General features: G+C 43.1%; 1 protein-coding gene across 2 annotated transcripts in view; it reads right to left on the reverse strand.

Annotated features, from left to right (window-relative positions):
- LOC119399312 (U4/U6 small nuclear ribonucleoprotein Prp4) overlaps positions 1-16,115 on the reverse strand; it is a 61,900-nt gene extending 45,785 nt beyond the window's left edge. Inside the window, exons 1-5 of one of the 2 annotated variants that reach the window (XM_037666135.1) lie at positions 16,016-16,115; positions 14,795-14,997; positions 13,566-13,639; positions 13,414-13,486; positions 11,346-11,490 (exon numbers count right to left, since the gene is read on the reverse strand). In XM_037666135.1, coding sequence (XP_037522063.1) covers positions 11,346-11,490; positions 13,414-13,486; positions 13,566-13,639; positions 14,795-14,975 — 473 coding nt within the window. In that variant the 5' untranslated portion in view covers positions 14,976-14,997; positions 16,016-16,115. The other variant, XM_037666131.1, reaches the window with a different exon arrangement.
- Between the last annotated feature and the right edge of the window lie 3,549 nt (positions 16,116-19,664).

Consider the following 19,664-nt stretch of genomic DNA (forward strand, 5'->3'; position numbering starts at 1 on the left):
ATAGCAGGAAATCCGAGGACGACGACCTTTCATCGGACCCCACAGATAAGTCGACTTTATGATTCCGCATATAGGTCGACTCCGATTATAGGTCGACCCCCGAACTTTGGAAGGTCATTTTATGAAAAAAAACGTCGACTTATAATCGGCAATATATGGTAGCTCACTTTTGTATTCTACTTCAGGCCATTTTCAAGCACACTTTTTTTTATATGCCAAAGCACTGTATCTTAAAGACACTGGTGGTTCACTACTGTTGTTGTTGTTAAGAGTAACATTGAAGTCCCAAATAAAAGACTTACTAAGTCAATAGAGTCGAACCCACTTATAACAATATGACTCAAGTGCCATGAAAATTTCATTGTTACAACTAATAATTGCTATAAACAGGTCTCACGAAAAAAAAAAAGCAGCATAGGGGGACGGCGGCAGGCTGCTGTGAGAAAACTACAATATCATATGGGATATGTCAACAGACATCAGTGATAAGGATGACAATGCTGCTGATTTTTTGGACATGCCTAAAAATTCGGACGCTTTCATGGGATCACCACAAGCCCCATAGAGCCAATATATGACAAAGTCTGAATTTTCGGACACTGAAACTCTTCCAAGTCTCAACCATTTACTCAGGTTGCATGTCCGAAAGTGCATTAAAGGGGCACTGACAAAATTTCAAGCACGAGATGTGTCCTTCATTATGCGTAAGTATTTTTGCATAAGCATAGGTATGCATAAGTATTTTTGACCAAGTTTGAATGGTGTCTGTCACCTTGAAGTTATTTTATTTCGAGGACAAAGAGCGTACGGAAGCTCAAAGGGGCTTTCAGCAACCTGCAACATCGACACTACTGTGACGTGTTCAGTGTGGCGCATACCATCCTGAGTAACGATGCACTAGTAGCAATGACGTCGACGATTCGAGTGTTTTTATCGTGGTGCTGACGCCTGGAAATGCTCTCACTCTTCATGCCTGATCTTCATCGCGCCGCTTTGAATGATTTCATGAAATTACAAAATGCCAACTACCAAGAAAAGACAAGCGAAAAGAAAGAGCATTATTCGACATGTATTCGTCAGTCAGCATGTTGGGGAACCGTTGTCAGCCACAGTTAAAATTGTCTTGTTGGAAGTGCGGAAAAAGCGGAATGAGTGTGTCGTTTCATTACACGTGAGGTACACGCCGACACGTCTACAAGCTATCACAGTGGAGTAGTGTATGGATAAATATAATCGCTGACAAGTAACACGCAGGTACCGTTAATAGTCAATTTTAGTTCGTCCTTAGACTTCCTTGCGCTAGCATAATACCGGGTTACTTCAGCCGTAACCGTGAGAGGCCGGATAGGTGGGACCATCTGGCGGCGCAATGAAGAACTTTGCAAGCACAGAATTGTTACTGTAGAAGCCTAACGTATTGTATTTCTCCGCTAGTGTGCATTCGCTATACCAATATTCCACAGACCCCTTTGCATACCAGAATGCCGTGCACGCTAAAATTCTCTAATATAGCTAATTGAGACACACCAGCAAGCACGGCCCAAGCGTGCATCCACGGGCACCCCCTCGTTACTGCATGGAACGGCGTCCATTTTTGAATCGCTGTTTTGCAAAGGGTCGAAGCGAAAATGATTCGCAACGTCGCGAATCGCGGCAATTCCAAGTTCTGGAATGTCGTCTTCAACACTAGTCAACACTTTTGATGGCAGCGAAAGTGATGCTGGAGACAAGGCATGACTGAACGTGTGTGCCTAGCAGAAGAAATGTTAGCTGAGCAGCTGTGCCTCACGTCACTCCTTTCTGTAGACAAGTGGTCAGCTAGGGCGCGGTCTGGAGGTGGCCGTGAGGAAGCACTGCGGGCACTAAAAAATGGCGGGCTTGCCAGCCGTTTTGAATCGTGCTAGGTACCGGTGATCTAAATCAATAAAAGAGATAGTTATTCATCCCTCAGTTGCATTTTCGGTTGCGAATCGCTACTGGGGGGTCAATAACTATTCGTGGATACAAAAATCTTGACATGCGGAAATTTGATGTCAGTGCTCCTTTAACAGAAGCCACCGCCACTCCCGCGCCGTAGCGGATTTCAAAAGTCAGCTTTGCCACAATGCCATAACACTATGCGGTGAAGCATACCGCAAATCCGAAGGGATGCTGGGGGACTTTGGGGTTGGGGGGGTCAGCAGCTTGAAATTCTTGTTTTCTTCTTTCTTTTCAAGGATTTCACATTCCATTACCTTTCAGCACGGACACCCAACAGACAGAATTCACGGTTATAACCGATAATGCAGCATGAAGGCATTGCTGTAATCGGGTTATTGCACCATAGAAAACATATAAAAGTTGTGCAGCAGCTTCTCATTGTTAAAACCAGTAGCATTATAATTGGGTTCGTCTGTATTGCAATACTATAAAAGCACTGTAACTCTCCTAAGGTTTACTTTGTTCCTAATGCTGTTACAAGGCATTATTCAGTGCATACCTAAATACGGTAATTAATATTATTATTTATGGTAAATGAGCTAGGGGTATAGTTCTCCAAGGTGAGAGTGAATTTCAATATTTGCAAGGATTGCGTAATTTAGGCAGCTGTAATCTGTACAAAAATATTCTTAAATGGGTGAGGTCGCCCCACTATAGACCCTTTCGCTGTTTACAAACAGAGCTGCTGGACGCCTTCCGGTTTTGAGCGCCGGCGTAGCCTAGTAGCAGTGGCGGGGAACGAAAGCCTTAGCGAGTAGCCCGCACATTTTCAACACATTTCTCCCTGTATCGGCCAAATATTTTAAATAAATATTCTTCCAAGCTGCACACACAACACTATAAGAGTTAGTCCTTCACTTTAAGCGCCTTTCTTTTATCTGAAAGCGGAAAAAGAGTCTTTCTTTACTCTGGCACCACTTAAAAAACACGCTTTCTGCTTCAGCGTTAGAGAGCAGTAATTGAAGTGACCGGAAGTTTCTTGGGTGCAACACGTGCTGCTGCTATCGCAGTCTTGAAACCGACCGAAAAGGCGAATATACACTGTTAATCCTAACTAAGAATAGAGACATCTTGAATATGGTTACACACAAATAAAAGACTTGGCTGTTGTCACACACTTTAACTCAAAGTTACCATTGGAAATTACTGCCTCTAAACATCTCCCATCAACGGTGAGGCATTGACATTGTAATGGAGAAAATGAGGGGCCAGCACTATGCCGCCTGCTTTGAAGCTGCGTAAGACCACATCAGACATATTACTCCACACGGTCTGACACAATGGTACAAGGGCATCATCACTGTATTATGCCCCAAATTTTTTCAAGTGTGTGATAAAAAGCAGTGGCAAGATACCATGACACACATGCTGATAAATATAACATGGCGCTAGTGGCCACGACGTATTTCAAGCTGTTGAAATCACTGTTGCTATTTGCAGTATACAAAAGCAAGACCTTCGATATCCACTTATATTACCCAATGGAGCCACTTACAAAGGTGTGAATTCATTTCGTCACCACTTAGTGCTGCCAGGTTCACATACAATTCAAATGCATCATAAAGTGAAAATACATATTTTGATGCTGTCATGGCCCAACAGATTCCTTTCATGAAATACTACATCTTTCTACATCAGTAAGCACTGTCACAGTGGGCTCAGTATGAGACAAGTGACTGAATCAGGCTTGTAGCGCTTGAAACACTGCAAATGTAATATGCTGGGTGCTGCCTCACAATGTAGGAGAAAACATTGAGCAGACGATTATCGATCGAGACTGGAAGCACCAAGATGAGTTACTCTTTTGGTGTTTTTGATGAGAAAAACATGCATATTTTTTAACTTATGGAATTCGAAATAAACAGAAGTATTACTGAGCATGTTTTCATGATCATTGAATCCGCCAATACCCTTGTCACTCCCATCTATCGCACAATTGGTCCCACCTGCTGTGCAGTTTGCCAAGGGGAGAGCAAGTGATTCTTGGCTGCTTTGGAGATAAAACTGCTCATTCCCTGCTGCGTTTACTAGTGCAATAATATTTGGCTCAGGTGTTGACAAGAGCTTTTGCAACAGATTGGCAGTACTTTATGTCCATGTTAAAAAAAGTGTCAGAGGGGCCCTTTAAAACTTGATGCAACGGTCGTAAATTTGTAGAATAATTTCAAATTCATAAAATTTATAAAAAGTTCACAAATTTGGCAGGTATGTACTTGCCCATAATGGTTTCATTTAAGCTCTGCACACTGATATTCTTCTTGTAACGTAAATTGGAGCATAGAATTTTACGGTAGCAATTCTGCAAATGAAGTTCTGCTTTATTTCAACAGACAAGGTTCAGGGTAAGAAGTGTGACACACACATCAGTAGGCCACCTCATATACAAGCTGTAAGTTTTTTACTTTAGAAAAACTTTCAAACTTAATAATTATTCATTACCACTGGCCTATGTATGCAAATGCAGGATAATCTTACACCACCCAATACTCAGCTGACCTTGACTACAGTTCCTCTCTGTCAAACACCCATAGTGTTGAACTATGTACTAACAAACTGATTGTTATCTGCTCAGCATATGACATGACCTCATGAGCTCCATTCCATTTCTTTTAATCTCAATGAAAACACCAGATACAACTCTATGCCAACAGATGCTCACTTACCATTTTATATTCCATCTACCATTACACCTACCATTTTATATTCCAACATTCGCGAGGTTCTTTGCCGCTCAAGCTTCCTTGTTATTCTTGAAATTTGTCACAGTAGTTAGTGGTGGGAAAATGTGCCGAATGTATATTTTTAAAGAATACTATTCGTAAGCAGGTGTTCATGCCTATCATATGCAACATTCAACCCACACTTATTCAGCTGAGGATTTCACTCCTCATGATACGAGTCGCATGTGGCCAGTTGGCCAAGATAAACCTATTCCACCGTAGCTTCAAGAAGCCCGCTACCAATGAATAACTGTTATTCCCCAGTCAGGCTACTGTGCATAATTTTGTTTTTCTGCATATAACATTCAAACCTACCCCCAGACCTTGCCAGTTCAAGTCTTCAATCATTTGCTTGAAGTCACCTCCAGCATTGCCGAACAGGACAATGTCATCTGCAAACTGCAGGTTGGCAAGATTTTCCCTGTTAATCCTTTACACCGAATCCCTCCCGATGCGAACATAGTTACTTGGATAATGTCAAACCTGATTACAAAAAACCCTGTACTGACAATTATGCTCTAGACTAACTCAAACACATAAAACTTCTTTATTGATATATGTATGTAAACTTTGATACCCAACATCATAAAGCTGCTTGGCACATGCACTTAATCTTTAGCACGGTTTATTTTTGGTGCTTTATTACAGTGTTTTATCATTTGGACAATGGCACTGCTTACACATCCAGCAACAATACCTTGATTTGAGAAAGTTGGTCCATCTTTCACATCCTGCAGCAACATTTATGTCAATGGATTGTTCTACTGAGGTTGCAAAGCTTTAGATCATGCTTGTGCGCTGCCAATACACTTGGGTGAAGCTTACTTGTAAGTAACGAGCCAGCTTGTAAACCACTACACTAGTGTATAATAATTAGGCTCAAATGTAATGTAAAGAATTACTTGATGTAGATTCAACTACTAAAGCACAAAGCAATTTTTCATAATCCACTTTGGCTGTACTTCTCCTCTTGTAGCCTACCTCAAAAATATTGTACAAAGCCAAGCTCCTTTAGATAATCCCATTTAAATAGCAGAGAAAGAATGAACACACTATTATTAAAAAGGGACACTGCTCTTTAAAATTTTTTAAGGTTTTTTTGATTGATTTTGATGAAACTTGCTGAGTTTGTATTAGTATTTATGCACTGATTTCAACTATGCAATTATTTTTCTAGTAAATGATGTAGTTTTTAGAATATCAAACATTTTATTTGCATTTTGGAAGCAAGATTTTCTCCTGAACTGAGAAAGTTGCAAAGTAATGAGCACATCAGAATAATCTGGTATGAGAACTGTGTGCAATAGAACAAAAATGGATATTGTAAACACATTTGAACTGAATAACTTAAACATCAACGAGCGAGTTGATGTTAAGCTGGAATTTCAATCTTGAATGTTCAAGATACCATAACTTTTGTTCAAATGGGCTTAGAATGTCCATTCTTGTTTTCTTGTATACAGTCCTCATTCCAGATTATTTTGATATGCTGATGTACTTTGTGATTCTCTCAGTTAAAAAAAAAATCTTCCTCCCAAAAAGCACATGAAATGTTGGGATATTTTAAAATCTACACATTGCACTAGAAAAATAATTGCATACTTGAAATCAGTACATACATGAACGTAACCTCAGCAAAATTCTGAATTCTGAATTAAAGGGGCCCTGCAACACTTTTCCAAGTAACCATCGAAAGGTTTCACTAAAAGAGTTTATAGCCTCACGAATTGACCGCCATAAAATTTTTTAGAACCTGTCAAGTACGAGCAGAGTTACAGAGATTTGTCACACGCTGTAATTGCTTTCTCTCTTCTCTCGGCCCAACAAATGCGCTGGAAGCTAAGCAGGGAGGGACGGCACGGGGGAAAGAAGTTACATCACGCACGCCTCATGACCTTGAGCACTTTTTCTTCTTATTGAGATAGCAAGTATATGGACACTTTTGGCAGATTTTTGCCATCACCATCATGTCCTGGATATGCATATGTATGTATATATACATAAAAGCCACAAATAAAGGTATTTCAGAAGAAAAAAAATTCCAAAGCGCAACCGGGGATTCGAACCTGTGACCCCTCGCTCCACAGCGCGCTGCCTTAGACAATTACACCATGCGTCATTTGTTCTCCAGGATACTAATGGCAGAATACAAACGCACGCAGCATTGGGTGAAACGCATGGGACGGCACACATGGCAAAATTAAATTATGCGAGATGCAGGCCTTGCTGCATCGTTGCCCGCGCTGCGTCGTACCACTGGTGACCCACGCTAGTTTTCCATTTTGGGGTTGTAGCGCCGCACCACTCATGGCCAGTCGGCCAGCGAAAAAGAAGAGTGTCCCATGGCCCGTGGTGGCGAGAGCTAGTGGGAATGTTTTCGCTCTTGTAGGCTTTTGCCACAAAAGGGGAGAAACGAGACGGCTGAATCAGAATCACAGAATATATGTTACACCGCGACCAGAATCCTGAGGCTAAAATTACAGCGCAAATGCACAAGACACCCACGAAAAAAAGAAACGCACGACACAAGCGCTGACTAACAACTGCTTCATTCTTTAATACGCCAATGCATACATAAGCCCAAGGCAACCTTACCACACATGTGCACACGTCAATAGCTCTCAACCAAAATGTGTAACATGGATGATAGTGTATTAGATACATGAAGACATGAAATCATATTCAGATGTGTGCAGGGACAAAGAAGTAAAGAAGAACAGAGAAGTGTGTTTGCACCGTAACTTTAGCCTCAGGAATATGTACCAAATAGACCCAAATGAAGTTTTATTTTAGTGACCAGAATAGACGGCAGCAAGGAACGCAAGCCGTGGCTTCACATGCCACTGCCAAGCACAGTCTTTATTTTCTTCTCTTGAGGTTGCGCGCTCTCAGTTTTGTTCGCCGCCCAAAGGAGGGCACTACAGGGTCTTGGGACAACGCGAGCGCAAGTCCGAAAGTGGCCTGCGTTCTGCGCATGCGCCCTGGCGGCTCACAAATTTCTTGGGTCCCCAAATCTAAATCTCTCTAGTGTTTCGCCGGAGTTGGGATGTGTGCCTCTGACTTTGACATACAGGGCGTGGTCGACCGTGCTCGCGCGCTTATGAGTTGAGGGGGAGTTTTGTACGTCTTGTGCTTTCACCACAAAGTTTGCGTTGAAACTATAGACCGCACGGAGGTCACTTTGCTCGCTGCAGCGGTCGCGTTTGCGAAAGGAGTGAGCTGCTAGCTAGAAGAACCAGAGTAGGGGCTAGGTGCAGTAACAACTGTGACAGTTCGTGCTCGTCCTGTGCATACATGTGCGTTCTTTTCGTGCATCCTTCTTTGTGTTTGAGCAGTGCGCTGCAAGTGTCGAGCTGTGACAGTTGTTAGTTCACACTCATCTTGTGTGTTTTATTTTTGTGCATCCTTTGTGTTTTAGGAGTGCACAGCAAGTTTCTAGCTGCTTGCTGTTCTTCTTGTGACATTCCAATTTCTTGCTATCGCATTCACAGTGATGCTACCGAGGACTTCTGATTTGGAGCAATTTTTGGAGCAGCAAAATTTCCGTTTTGGAGCACTTTGGAGCAGCAAAATTTTCATCTTGGAGCACTTTGGAGCAGATAATTTTGCATCTGGGAGCACTCTGGAGCAGCGAATTTTACAGAAGCATACTGCAATAACATTCAAGCACCGGAATATTACTATGGGGCTCTTATGAAGGCTAGAAATATTTCGATTCATTGCAAATCTCATGGAAAAAATCATCTCAGGAGAACTCCATACTTCACTCGCTAATGAAAAAATAACGGCTCATGCAGTTGAGTGTTCTGAATTAACCTTTTCGGCGATTATTTTCGACACTAGCAAATAAACAGAATACCAGATCAATAAAATTGCACTTTATGAAATAACACTCTAAATACATCTATGTGGTTATCAGCAGACATTGTAGACAAACGCCGTGATGTACAGCAGTGCCTCAATGCCAAAGAGCTACACTGTCCCTAATGCATTCCCCTAAGAAAACTCCAAGGCGAAAGCCAGCTTCTTTTTCTTCTCGATCGACGGGTTGATCCTCCCCCTCCTTCTCTGCAAGCTATCTGCACCTCACCTGGTTTTGCGCTAGCTCCATGATCGGCGCACCGATTACGGAAGCAGTGTAAAGGGACGATGTCGTGATGGCGTCATCACGTGACATCACGATATATGACGCCATGATGACGTCACAGGTTTTGACATCTATGACGTGATCATGACACCATCACATGATTATTTTTTGCATCAATCGATTGACGCCGCCGATGGTCAATTTTCGTGTTTGATAAAGCATCTGATGCTTTCGCATTAATATTGCATATTGAACGTTAACAACCTGGCCTTACATACCAAACTGTCCTCCACCATGTCACCTCCTTGCCATGCGCAAAACAGCTTCGCTTATCATCCACTTCACAGAGTGAAATGGCTCCTCAACTTTTTTTTTAATGTTTATTGTGATAACAATTATATGGACGCTCTCCGCGGATTTTTGCCGTCGACATTGCCGTAATTTTCTGTATAAAAGCCAAATTAATAACATCACCACGCGCATTCTAGCCGCGGGTAAAAGCTCGCGAGCGCTGGCGACGAACGCGGCTGAAGCGGAGATTAAGCTAGCCGGCCGTCTGTCTTCGTCGCACGGACAGCGCATGAGATAACATCTTCCTGCGTGCGGGCCTGCCGTCGATTGCTCATCAAACAGAAAGGAAACGTCCTGCCCGTCTTTCGTAAGGAGCATGAAAGGACGCCAGGAGAGCGGGGGGGGGAGGTACCGAATCGTTCGAAGGGCGCAGTCGCTTGCGCGCGCGCCATCTCGAGGCATATCAGGAGACGGCTCGTAAACTTGCTGTGCTCTCAACGCTTACTTCGTGTTTAGAGAACTCAGAGCGAGAAAACGCTAGGGTTCCTGGAGCGGCCATATTCCCTTAAACCAGTGTTTTGTTGAGTTACGCGAGATCGGATCCAAAAGAGTTAGCTGCTAGCCTTACTTAGTTTAACAATACAATTTGTTGGTGTCGCATTCATTGCTTCGCCCTTAAGCGAAACTGAGTTTTTTTTTACCCGTCAGCTATTGACCCCCGAAAGCGAGGGGCGGACGTGTAACATGGGGTAGCCGCTTCGCTGTGGGCAGTCAGCGACGGGCCCGCTACTGATAGCTGCGTATTTGCGGCTGTTCCGACCAGGATATATGCTTTTATTAATGAGATGGCATCTTTAAAAAGCAAGCAAAAAATTCGAATTGGAACCCTAGCACGTGAGCTCGAAAGGGCAGGGCCATTTAGGGGGTATTTACCGCAGAGTGATTAAAGTCGGACGTGCTGGTATAAGCAATTACGAAAAAGCTCTTCCGAATGAAGATCCATGGATAAAGTATATCTGAGGAAAAGTGTGAACGCGTTTCCACCGTTCGCGTGCTCTTCCATAAACGCGAAGCAAGAAAAATTTGATATTGTTCCATATATACACTGCTAGCGATCCCAGATTTCATTCCGCGATGTCCGGAAACAGAAGTGACAGACATTTTAGCAGCACACATGTAATAGTTATTACTGAACATTGCTTTCCTTACGTGCCGTGCGACGCTTGAAACGAGCTATCAGCAGCGTTTCTAACAGACGACGTCCGCCGATGAATCGCCGTCGCACTTTCTCGCTACCGAGAGGCCTAGACGTCACGAGCCTCTGCGGAGAGCGCGTTTTGCTGTCGAGCCGACTTGCAGAACAGAAGCTGCGTCGGCACCGTGCACGGCATCGTGACTTATTCGGGACGCACGCGCGAGCGCTATTTATTCAGCGGAATAATTCTTGGTCCATGGTTGTGACTTTGGCAGCCCCAAGATCAAGCTGCACATGTTCTGACGCGCCGGCCGTGCGATTGCCGGTGATAGACGCCCTGAAATCCGAGACTTTGGCGCAGTTTGGCGCAATTTTCGTCGATATTATCAGGATGGTGCAGTAAATACAATTTGGCGCACTTTGGCACAGTTGGCGCAGGAGTGGAATCACTGCATTCATTGCTTCGCCCTTGAGGCAAAACTGTGACTTTTTTTCTTCGAACGTGCGGCTTACATTTAGTGTGATCATGAGCGAGTACGCGGGCACGTGGTGGCCTCCCGCAGCGGCCGCAGTAACTATGCAGCCCACGATGCATAGTTACTGCCGCCGCCGCGGGAAAAAAAGAGGGCATTATTTCTATCTGGCTTTGAGAATTAATTGCAAATTCCAGGCCGCGTGCTGCGCTACAATGTTTGGCTCGCGTCTTCTCAGGAGCCTCAACTGCCAATCGGCAGCGTTTTCTGACCGCGCTGAAAAAGTCTTGCAGGGCCGCTTTCAGTATGTATATCCATAATGCCTTATTGACAGGTCATATTCTTGAACCACATTTAGTAAAATTACTTTCAGAGCACGTTGATGGCACAGCTCTATTCAGCACGCACTATTTTTCATGTCACACAGTTCTCAAGTTCACTGAAAAGATGTCTACTGTACCATTCGAGGCACCTTACAAGATTTATGTCCTGTGGAATTGAAAGTGCAGCTAAGGGAGAATAAGGTCCCACAAATTCATGAACCGGGTGCACGACGGTATAAACCTTTCTCCCATTAAAAAAAAAAAAGGTAACTGTACCAAGTTGTTTCATATGTGTCTTTCCGCAGCTCTCGCTCTCTTTCACGTTCTTCCTCCTTCTTGCGTCGTATTGCGTCTTGTCCCACCAAGGCCAATAAGTGACGCAAACGTTCCCGCCGGTCTGCAGGACCCTCACCAAATAGGCCTGTAAAAAAAAAAGAAAAAGAAAAAAAAGGAGTCAGTTGATTTCATAGTCAGTTAAATCGGCATCTTCAGAAAAAAAAAACGTTTGAATTTACAGAAAATGCCCTGGCCACACATCCTTCTCAAATGTGCAAGGCCTATTCTCTGCCTACCAAATGGAGGTATTACAAAGCCTCATTTCATACATGTTAGGCAGTAATAAGAGAAAAAAGAACAAAAGTAATTTTGCAACAGTTCATAACACGTGTCACGAGTAGCTTTAACTGGCTTTTACTTACAGCACAGCCCAAATATTAAGTTTTTTTATATAACCCTCCTTCTAGAAACAGCCTGCTAATTTCTTCCTGCAACATTAGTTTCAACCATCACTGCAATATTTAAATCGCTGTGAGAGACAAATATTTTTCCCCTGAAGAATATGATGTGTTCCTCTCTATGTTTTTCTATCTTTTATGCTCTGAATCACCAGTCCTAGATAGCTTCCATAGGGCCACGTGTATTAGCACCCTCTTTGTTACGTTTCTCTTCCTCTTTGTTGTGTCCATACACTGCTATACAAACTACTGAAGCGCAAATATTCACTGATGTGATTAACTTTTTGAGGTGCAAATGACACTGACAACCAGCAGACCTATCTGGTGTGGTTGGTTACGTACATGTTACATTTTCCTCGAACATGTTCTTTTTCTGAGGTTCCCTGCAAAGCATATCAATGGGGTTCTACTGCACGCCCTCCACACAGTGCACATCAGCACTACAGGAGTGAACTGTGGCATGCATGCATCATGGTCACAGTATCTGTTGACTTCAGCAAGGAAACAACTGTTCTCATACATTTTCTTTTCTTTTTCTTACTGGGCACTTACCTGTAACAAAAATTTGTTTAAAAAAAGGTGGTCTTACACTGCTGAATAGTCTCTATGCCTACTGATATCAAAACTGAAGGCTAAATATGTGAAAAGTACCACTTCAAATCATCAGAAGGATATACCGCAGGCTCAGGGGACTTTTTTTTTTAATTTTTATGATTGACTAGATGTGCTGATTTACACGACATGGTTCGTTCACATTTATATATGCATATGAAAAAGATGTATGCAAAAAGATGTATAACACACCCAGACAACATGACATATGGTGCTATTTCATTGTGTTGCATGTCAACATAAGCAGCACTCTGCATCAGTCAAACCTGACTATTTCGAACTCAGGTAAATCAAATTTTCCTTTATACTGAACTATTTTTGAACATGACAATGCTTGAACATAAATGCATTGAAAAATATACGGCTACATAGAACAAAAATAGCTGGAACACCTCATACATTGATCATCCAGCAGCATGAAATGCCCCAAGAAGTTGGCTTTTCCACACCGAAGGGGGCTTCTCGCATGCATTTGGGAGAGCAAGAGGTGTGATAAGAAGGGCACCGCATAGAGGGGGAAGAAGCTACCACTTGCCCATCACACGCTTTCTCCCATTATTCCTCGCCGTTCATCTTTACCTATAAAAATTGAATTAGGCAAATGCCATCAAAATCCATTATGGTGAGCTGGTGCAGGAACCTCAAGGCAGCAGCACCATCTACCTTTAGTTTTTATTTTTCCACCTTATCACACCTCCTTTCAAAGTAAGAGTGGTTCTTTTTGGTATTGTGGAAGGGTAACTTATTAATACAGCTCAAATATTATTCTCACTAGTGTCACTTTAAGCTCCTTCCAAAAAAAGATTCACATAGCCAAAATTCCAGTTTGATGTTTTTTTTTTGTTTTTTTAATCAAGCAGCTTTCAAATGAACAGGAAACATGCAGGTAAAGTACCTATTAGTCAAATTTGTCAGAGCATCAGAACTTTCAAATTATTTTATTGCTGGCTTGCGTGTGAAGCCCCACTGTCAATAAAGAGAAGGAGGACATTACATACAAATTGGCTCTCCCATGTCGCGCAAAGTTGATTTGACCTCCGTGTCATCAGTTGATACGTTGATCTGACGAGCCTGCAATAAACGAAGAACTCGTGTGACACGCTTAAAACAACAGAACAAGCTTTAAGGAGCCAAAACAGAAGAATATTACCTTTTTTCTTCTCTCAAACTCCTCAAGCAGCTGCTGTTTGTCTCGGCCGCCTTCATCCTCAATCTCCATGTACTCTGCATGTCAAAGAAGTTCTCCTTACATGGTTCCTACTGAACTGAATACTAAAATTGTTCTTACAAAGAGGAAATGGAAGAGCCTAAAATCTTATGCATAGGCAGCCCAAACAGCAAGGACACATGGGTTTAATGTAACACAGCTACCTTCGCATATGCAAATATATAAATCATTAGAAGAAGTCTACAGACTCGATATTGTTCAACCTGTTGGTACAAACTTGTAGGGAAGACAAAGAGAAGCTTAATAACAACATACATAAGAACTTGACATGATCTATAGAAATGTGCGCTACAGTTAAAACTTGATCTAATGAAACCCATTTTTACAAAATTCTTTATCTGACGAAGGAATTCCCAATCCCCCCCAGGTACCCATAGGGTTCAATGTTGTCATCAACTCGAAATAACAAAGCTTTCATGGCACCGAACTAGATTTAGCAAAGTTTGCCCAGAAATAAATCAGCAAAACTGCAGTGATTTCTTCCTAATTTTCACACAGATGGTTTTTCTTCGGACGTGCTTTGTAACGCTATCGCATTAAAACATCTAGCCACCCTAGCCACAACGCTAGTTTTACTCTGACGAGGCTGCACGCCGCAGTCGGTAGCGCTTTTGCATATCAAATGGCGCTGGGCAGTAGTGGTTTGTTGTCCCTGCAAGAACTCCCACAGGAGCACAGTGGTTGCTTTCGTTATTTAATGGTTTATGCGATGGATGGCACTGCTCGTTTCCTTGGAACTTCCTTGCTTTGCCTGCTCGTACATTAACATTAACTGTATCCTTTCTCCCCGTCTTTGAATGTCGGCAGCTTGTTGTAGCTTCACGTGACCATCTACCTTGCTTGCACCACCCGGACATAGGAAGAATTCATGCTCGGCCTGGCCTCCCGGGCTTTTCACATGCGCAGGTGTGTATTAGTGGCAAATAAAATGCTGCGGTAGCTTTCGGGCGACGCTGCCTTATAATTATTGGATTTCGAAGGACCAAAAAATCCCTTCCTTGATTTTACGAACTTCCCAATCTAATGAAATAATTCAAGCACCCTGATCACTTTGTTAAATAGAGTTTCAACTATAGTAGTAATTACTGCATATTACGTCTATTCTGTATCTAGAATGCAGCATGTATCAAGTGGTATAGAACAAAGTGTACCCTCGGATATGTGAACGTTTCCGGAAGCCATCGCTGCTTTGAGATCCGTGCTTTGCGAATCATCGTCACTACCATCTTCGGCTTCTCTATCTGCCAGTCTTTGACGCTCTCTCTCTTCAAGACTTCCATAGTGAACAACCTTCTGGCGCTTAACATATGCAATATCTTCATCGTCAGACATCGCCTCTTCAAGCTCACCAATGCTGAAAGAAAAAATTAAGTACAGCATGAGGTAGGTGGTATGCTTCAATGCCTAGCAGTCATGTAATCAGTACAATGTCAAGAAATTGCACTGCCTAAATTTTCATGGGCGAAATTATATAAGTTAGCAAACAACATTGCGAATACCTAACGCACGTACTAGCAAATAATAATTTGGGGTTTCACATGCCAATACCATGATCTAACTATGAGGCAGTAGGGTGCTCCAGCTTTTGGCGACCTAAGTTCTTAACCGTACACCTTAATGTAGGTACGTTAGTGGCTGTGATGTGTGGTTTTCCGCCTTTAATGCGACCGCCGCAGACAAATCTTGTTCTTGCTGTTGTTCACCTAGGAACTGTGGCTCACACCCACTTAGGTCGATTGGCCAAGAATTTGGTGGTTTTATAAATTTATATAAATCTTAACAATCGGTAATTTATAGTGTAAAACAAAATTACGAATTACAAAGGACATTTTGGTGCACGATAAAATGTACATAAAACAAACAAACAAATAATGGAACTCTCCATATCGAGCTCTAAGCGGCTTCTTTCTATTCTGTCTAGAACAATGATGTAACCTAGTGTCCTGAAGACTCACAGGGATAATGAGAATGCAATTATGTGCACTGTAGTCGATAATACCGGTGTCACACGGTGAACTGCGGATCGCGGTTATGCCCAATCGGGATCAAGCTTCTAAACAGTGACCGACCCCATTCTGCAGCATGCCTGAAGGAACCAATCACGATTAAGAAATTTGATCCTGATCAAGCCCGATCGCGATCAAAAGTAACCGTGTTACACCGGCATAACATTCAAATAGCAGAGCATGTTTGCCGCCGTCGCCGGTACTACCACATAAAAAGACAAGCAGTACTCATTGCACAGACACAAGCAAAACACCCCATATGAAGGTAGGACACCTAGACACACGGCACTCTAACGATGCAACCAAGTAATAGAAAACAACTGCAGGATAAGCACTACTACACATTGGATACAACACGGTACCCACCACAGCTTTACGCAAAGCTGGCTTTAAACACACACTCGGGCACTTGAGTACTGGATACTGGCATAGTGGGTCGACTGGGCCCAGCGCGGGCAGCACGGGTAAGGATTGGGTTGTCGGTGGCGCCACCATCGCCTACATCTGTCGTCCCGCGCGCCGGCATGTTCGGGAACCCGCGGCCGCGCTATATTTTTCCAGCGTTAATTTGACTAAAGGAGAACATAGCCAGGTCAGTCTTACGAAAAACGCTGCTCTTGGGCCGTATCGGTTGTTGCACAAGATAAGTGCGTGCAAAGAACGAGAGAGACCCATCCCCCAGCGTGATCTCCATCACGGATTCTGGACAGCATTGGACAGCGAGAACTTGATCAGGTGTTTCACTATACTTTGTCTTGTTTAGCTACCCGCTGCTCTCTAGAAAGGTATGCAGCATGATAAAAATGAAAAAAAAAAAACAGCTGCAATAACGCATGCCAAGGAGATGACACAGGCAAGAAGCTAAACTACCAACGGCAAAAGAATAAGGCGATACTAGCGCCGCCACGTTTTTACTGTCTTTTGCTTCCCTCTCTACGTTGGCCGCGGCCTCTGTTAGGGCATACCGGGATGGATGGATGGATGAATGGATGGATGGATGGAAAAGGCTGTACGCGGCAGCTCACGCCACTTAACCGTAGTAGCAGAGAGTATGCATGACATGTGCATGATACATAGCGATGTATGCAGGAAGGAAAGTTCTGTTTTCGTCTGTGGGATCCGAACCTACAACCTTCGAATTGCGCATCGTAGCTGAAGTGGTGGAGCATCGGACGCAAGTCCTATTGAACCGCACTGCCGTAGACTCCCATGATACCCAGAAATGCCATGCCCTGGGGCCTGTGTTCCGTTTGTGCTATTTCAATGCGCTGTGTCAATGAAAACAGATTTTCCTCTGACCTCCTTTGTTTCCAGAACCCCTTCATCCCCTACCCATGCCTGCAGTCTTTCCTATCACCAGCCTGCAAACCACTGATGTCACTGTTATGGTGTGGTAGTTGTTTATGTCGGACTTGTCCCCCTTTCCCTTATGGATCATGCTCACCCATTGGGGGCTTCGCCATCCATTATTGTTTTGCTCGCTGCCTCTCTTAATGTTAGCTTTAGTTCAGGACCCAATTTCTTTATTAACATAATTAGGATGCCATCAGGACCTGTCGATGTGTCTAGGAACCTTCTTCTCTGCCCTTTCCCACTCTTGTTCTTCAAGTGGAGCTACTGTGCTAATTGTCTATTACATGCCCTTGTCTATTACGTGCAGTGCTTCCTTGTTCTTTATTTTTTCTGTCATCATTGTTTATATGTACCATTGCCTCATCCCCTTCTAGCATAACACCTTGGACTGTATAAGCTTGTCTTATTACTCAGGGAGTTGAGATTTTTCCAAAATTGTGAAGCTGCTTTTCTATCCTTTTTGTTTACTTTTGTCAACCACTGGGCCCCCATTCCGTGTCCGTGTACCCTTCCATATCTTCTATGTGCACATTCTTTTCTTCTAGTATAATTATCTTGCACCCTTCCCCTAGTCCATTAATGCGTGGTACTTGAACAACAGCACAAAAGACAAGACCCAGGAAGAGAAGACACATACAATGTTGTCTTCTCTTCCTTGGTTCTGTCTTTTGCACTTTTGTTCAAGTACCATGCATTTCAGCCAATTCTTTTCTGATTTTTCTCTTTGGCATTTGCTCCTGTCCACAGGTATACAAAAGCGAGGAGTGTCAACTCCCCTGCTATTTTACCTTGTAGCCATAAGTGTTCCTTGCACTCCTGCTTGACCCTTTGCCAACTGTGTATTTTTATGAATAAATGCCCCAATTCCACCACCCTTTCTGCTGCCCTCTGTTCTATTGCAATATTTCCATGCATTTCCAGATTACAAGATGGTTGGTCCATGTTCCTAAGATGTGTCTACACAAATCTGTATACCATCAGCTCCTCCTGCCTTACCTGCTCTTCTATCACTCCCCACTGCAGCCTATTCCTGTCACCCTGCGTGTTATTATACACCGTCTGAATTAACTTGGCCTTCATGCTTACGTTGTTTTCTTCTCCTATGGACTTCACGTTTCTTGAATATTGCTGCCTCTCTGGGCTCGTCTTTGTCTACACTGATGGCCTCCAGGCTCTGGGTCCCCCTAAAAAAGCTGTTGCTAGGCGAGCAATCTTACTACCTACCCTCCTGCCCATGGTACCAATGTAATGAATGCCATACCAGCACAACAGGGCAAAAACAAAGCAAAGAGAGAAAATTGTTTCATCGAGGGAAAAGAAAGCATGCTTCTTGCACAGGGTGTTTATACGTTTATATAAATATTTTAAGTAATGACTATTTTGAAATTCGTCACTGGTGATAGCATGATAATTAATTAGTCCCTAATTATCAAAAACATGGAAACTATGTAGTTGGGAGTTAGCCCTTTATGAAAGCAATGTCAGCTTTTGGATGTAGAAAAATGTGTTACGCTGCACGCGAAACAGAAACCGGATGGCAGAAGAGAAGTTGGCCAAATGAATGAAGTGGAATGCACGCAAGTGCAGCCTCATGGGGGATTGTGGGAGGGGGTAGTCAAGGGTGATTGAAGGGTTTTAGGAAATAGAAAAAAAAGAACTTTGTGGTCATCCCATATGCATGTAAGTTATGCATATGCATGGTGCACAGCCATCCTCGTGATTAATTTTGTTGTTGTGTCCTTGTTTTCATAATTTGTGCGCCTCCACATTTTCTGCAATCAGTGAAAGCAGTGGTACAATTCACAGTTACATGGCAGATGGAATATAGTGATAAACTTTACATCATCGTTGCCAGCCTGCCCACTGCAGGACGAAGGCCTCTCCCGTGCAGTGGTCTCCAATTTGCCCTGTCCTGCGCAAGCTAGCCAACTATAGTTTATATACTGCAGTCTACATATGTATACTCCTGTTACAGAAAATGGTACAATGGTACCCCTTTACCTCATTGACAATTCAATGCACTCCAACCAACAAAGTTATAACTATAGGCGGAGAGTTTTCATTTTCCCGGAGGGGGCGGGGGCCGCACTGGCTCTTCCACATTTCTCTCTCATTCTCTCCACACACAGACACGCACGTGTGTGTGTGTGTGTCTATATATATATATATATATATATATATATATATATATATATATATATATATATATATGAGAAGAGACACAACTAAGCGGTTGTCTTAATTTTATTTGCCAACGGTTTCGACCGGAGGACCGGTCTTCGTCAGGGCTTATGAGCAAATACAGCGCTATACGAACATCCAAAATCGTCGTGGGCACTCTTAGTTGAAGGAAGGAAAGAGAGGAAATAATAAAACAGTCAAGTTGTCAGCGGTGACGTATAGTGTGTCAAACAGTTCCTCTCGGCTCATTCGCTAGAGCAAGCAAAGAAGAGAATGGGGAAACGGGAAACAAGCGCCGTTTCGGCGGAGTAGAGCAGATGCCGTAGAATAGGAGGAAAAAAAAAAAAAAGAAAGAAAAAAAAATTGAGATGGCAGAAGCGCAACAAAACGCAGAGCGCGGCTTCCGCGGCGCGCCTTTGAAGCCTTTGAAGGCTGTGTTGCCAAGGCTTCGTCCTCTGACTTCACATTCAAAATTAAGGGA

Source organism: Rhipicephalus sanguineus, chromosome 1, assembly GCF_013339695.2.
Source record: "Rhipicephalus sanguineus isolate Rsan-2018 chromosome 1, BIME_Rsan_1.4, whole genome shotgun sequence".
In the NCBI taxonomy this organism is placed as follows: domain Eukaryota; kingdom Metazoa; phylum Arthropoda; class Arachnida; order Ixodida; family Ixodidae; genus Rhipicephalus; species Rhipicephalus sanguineus.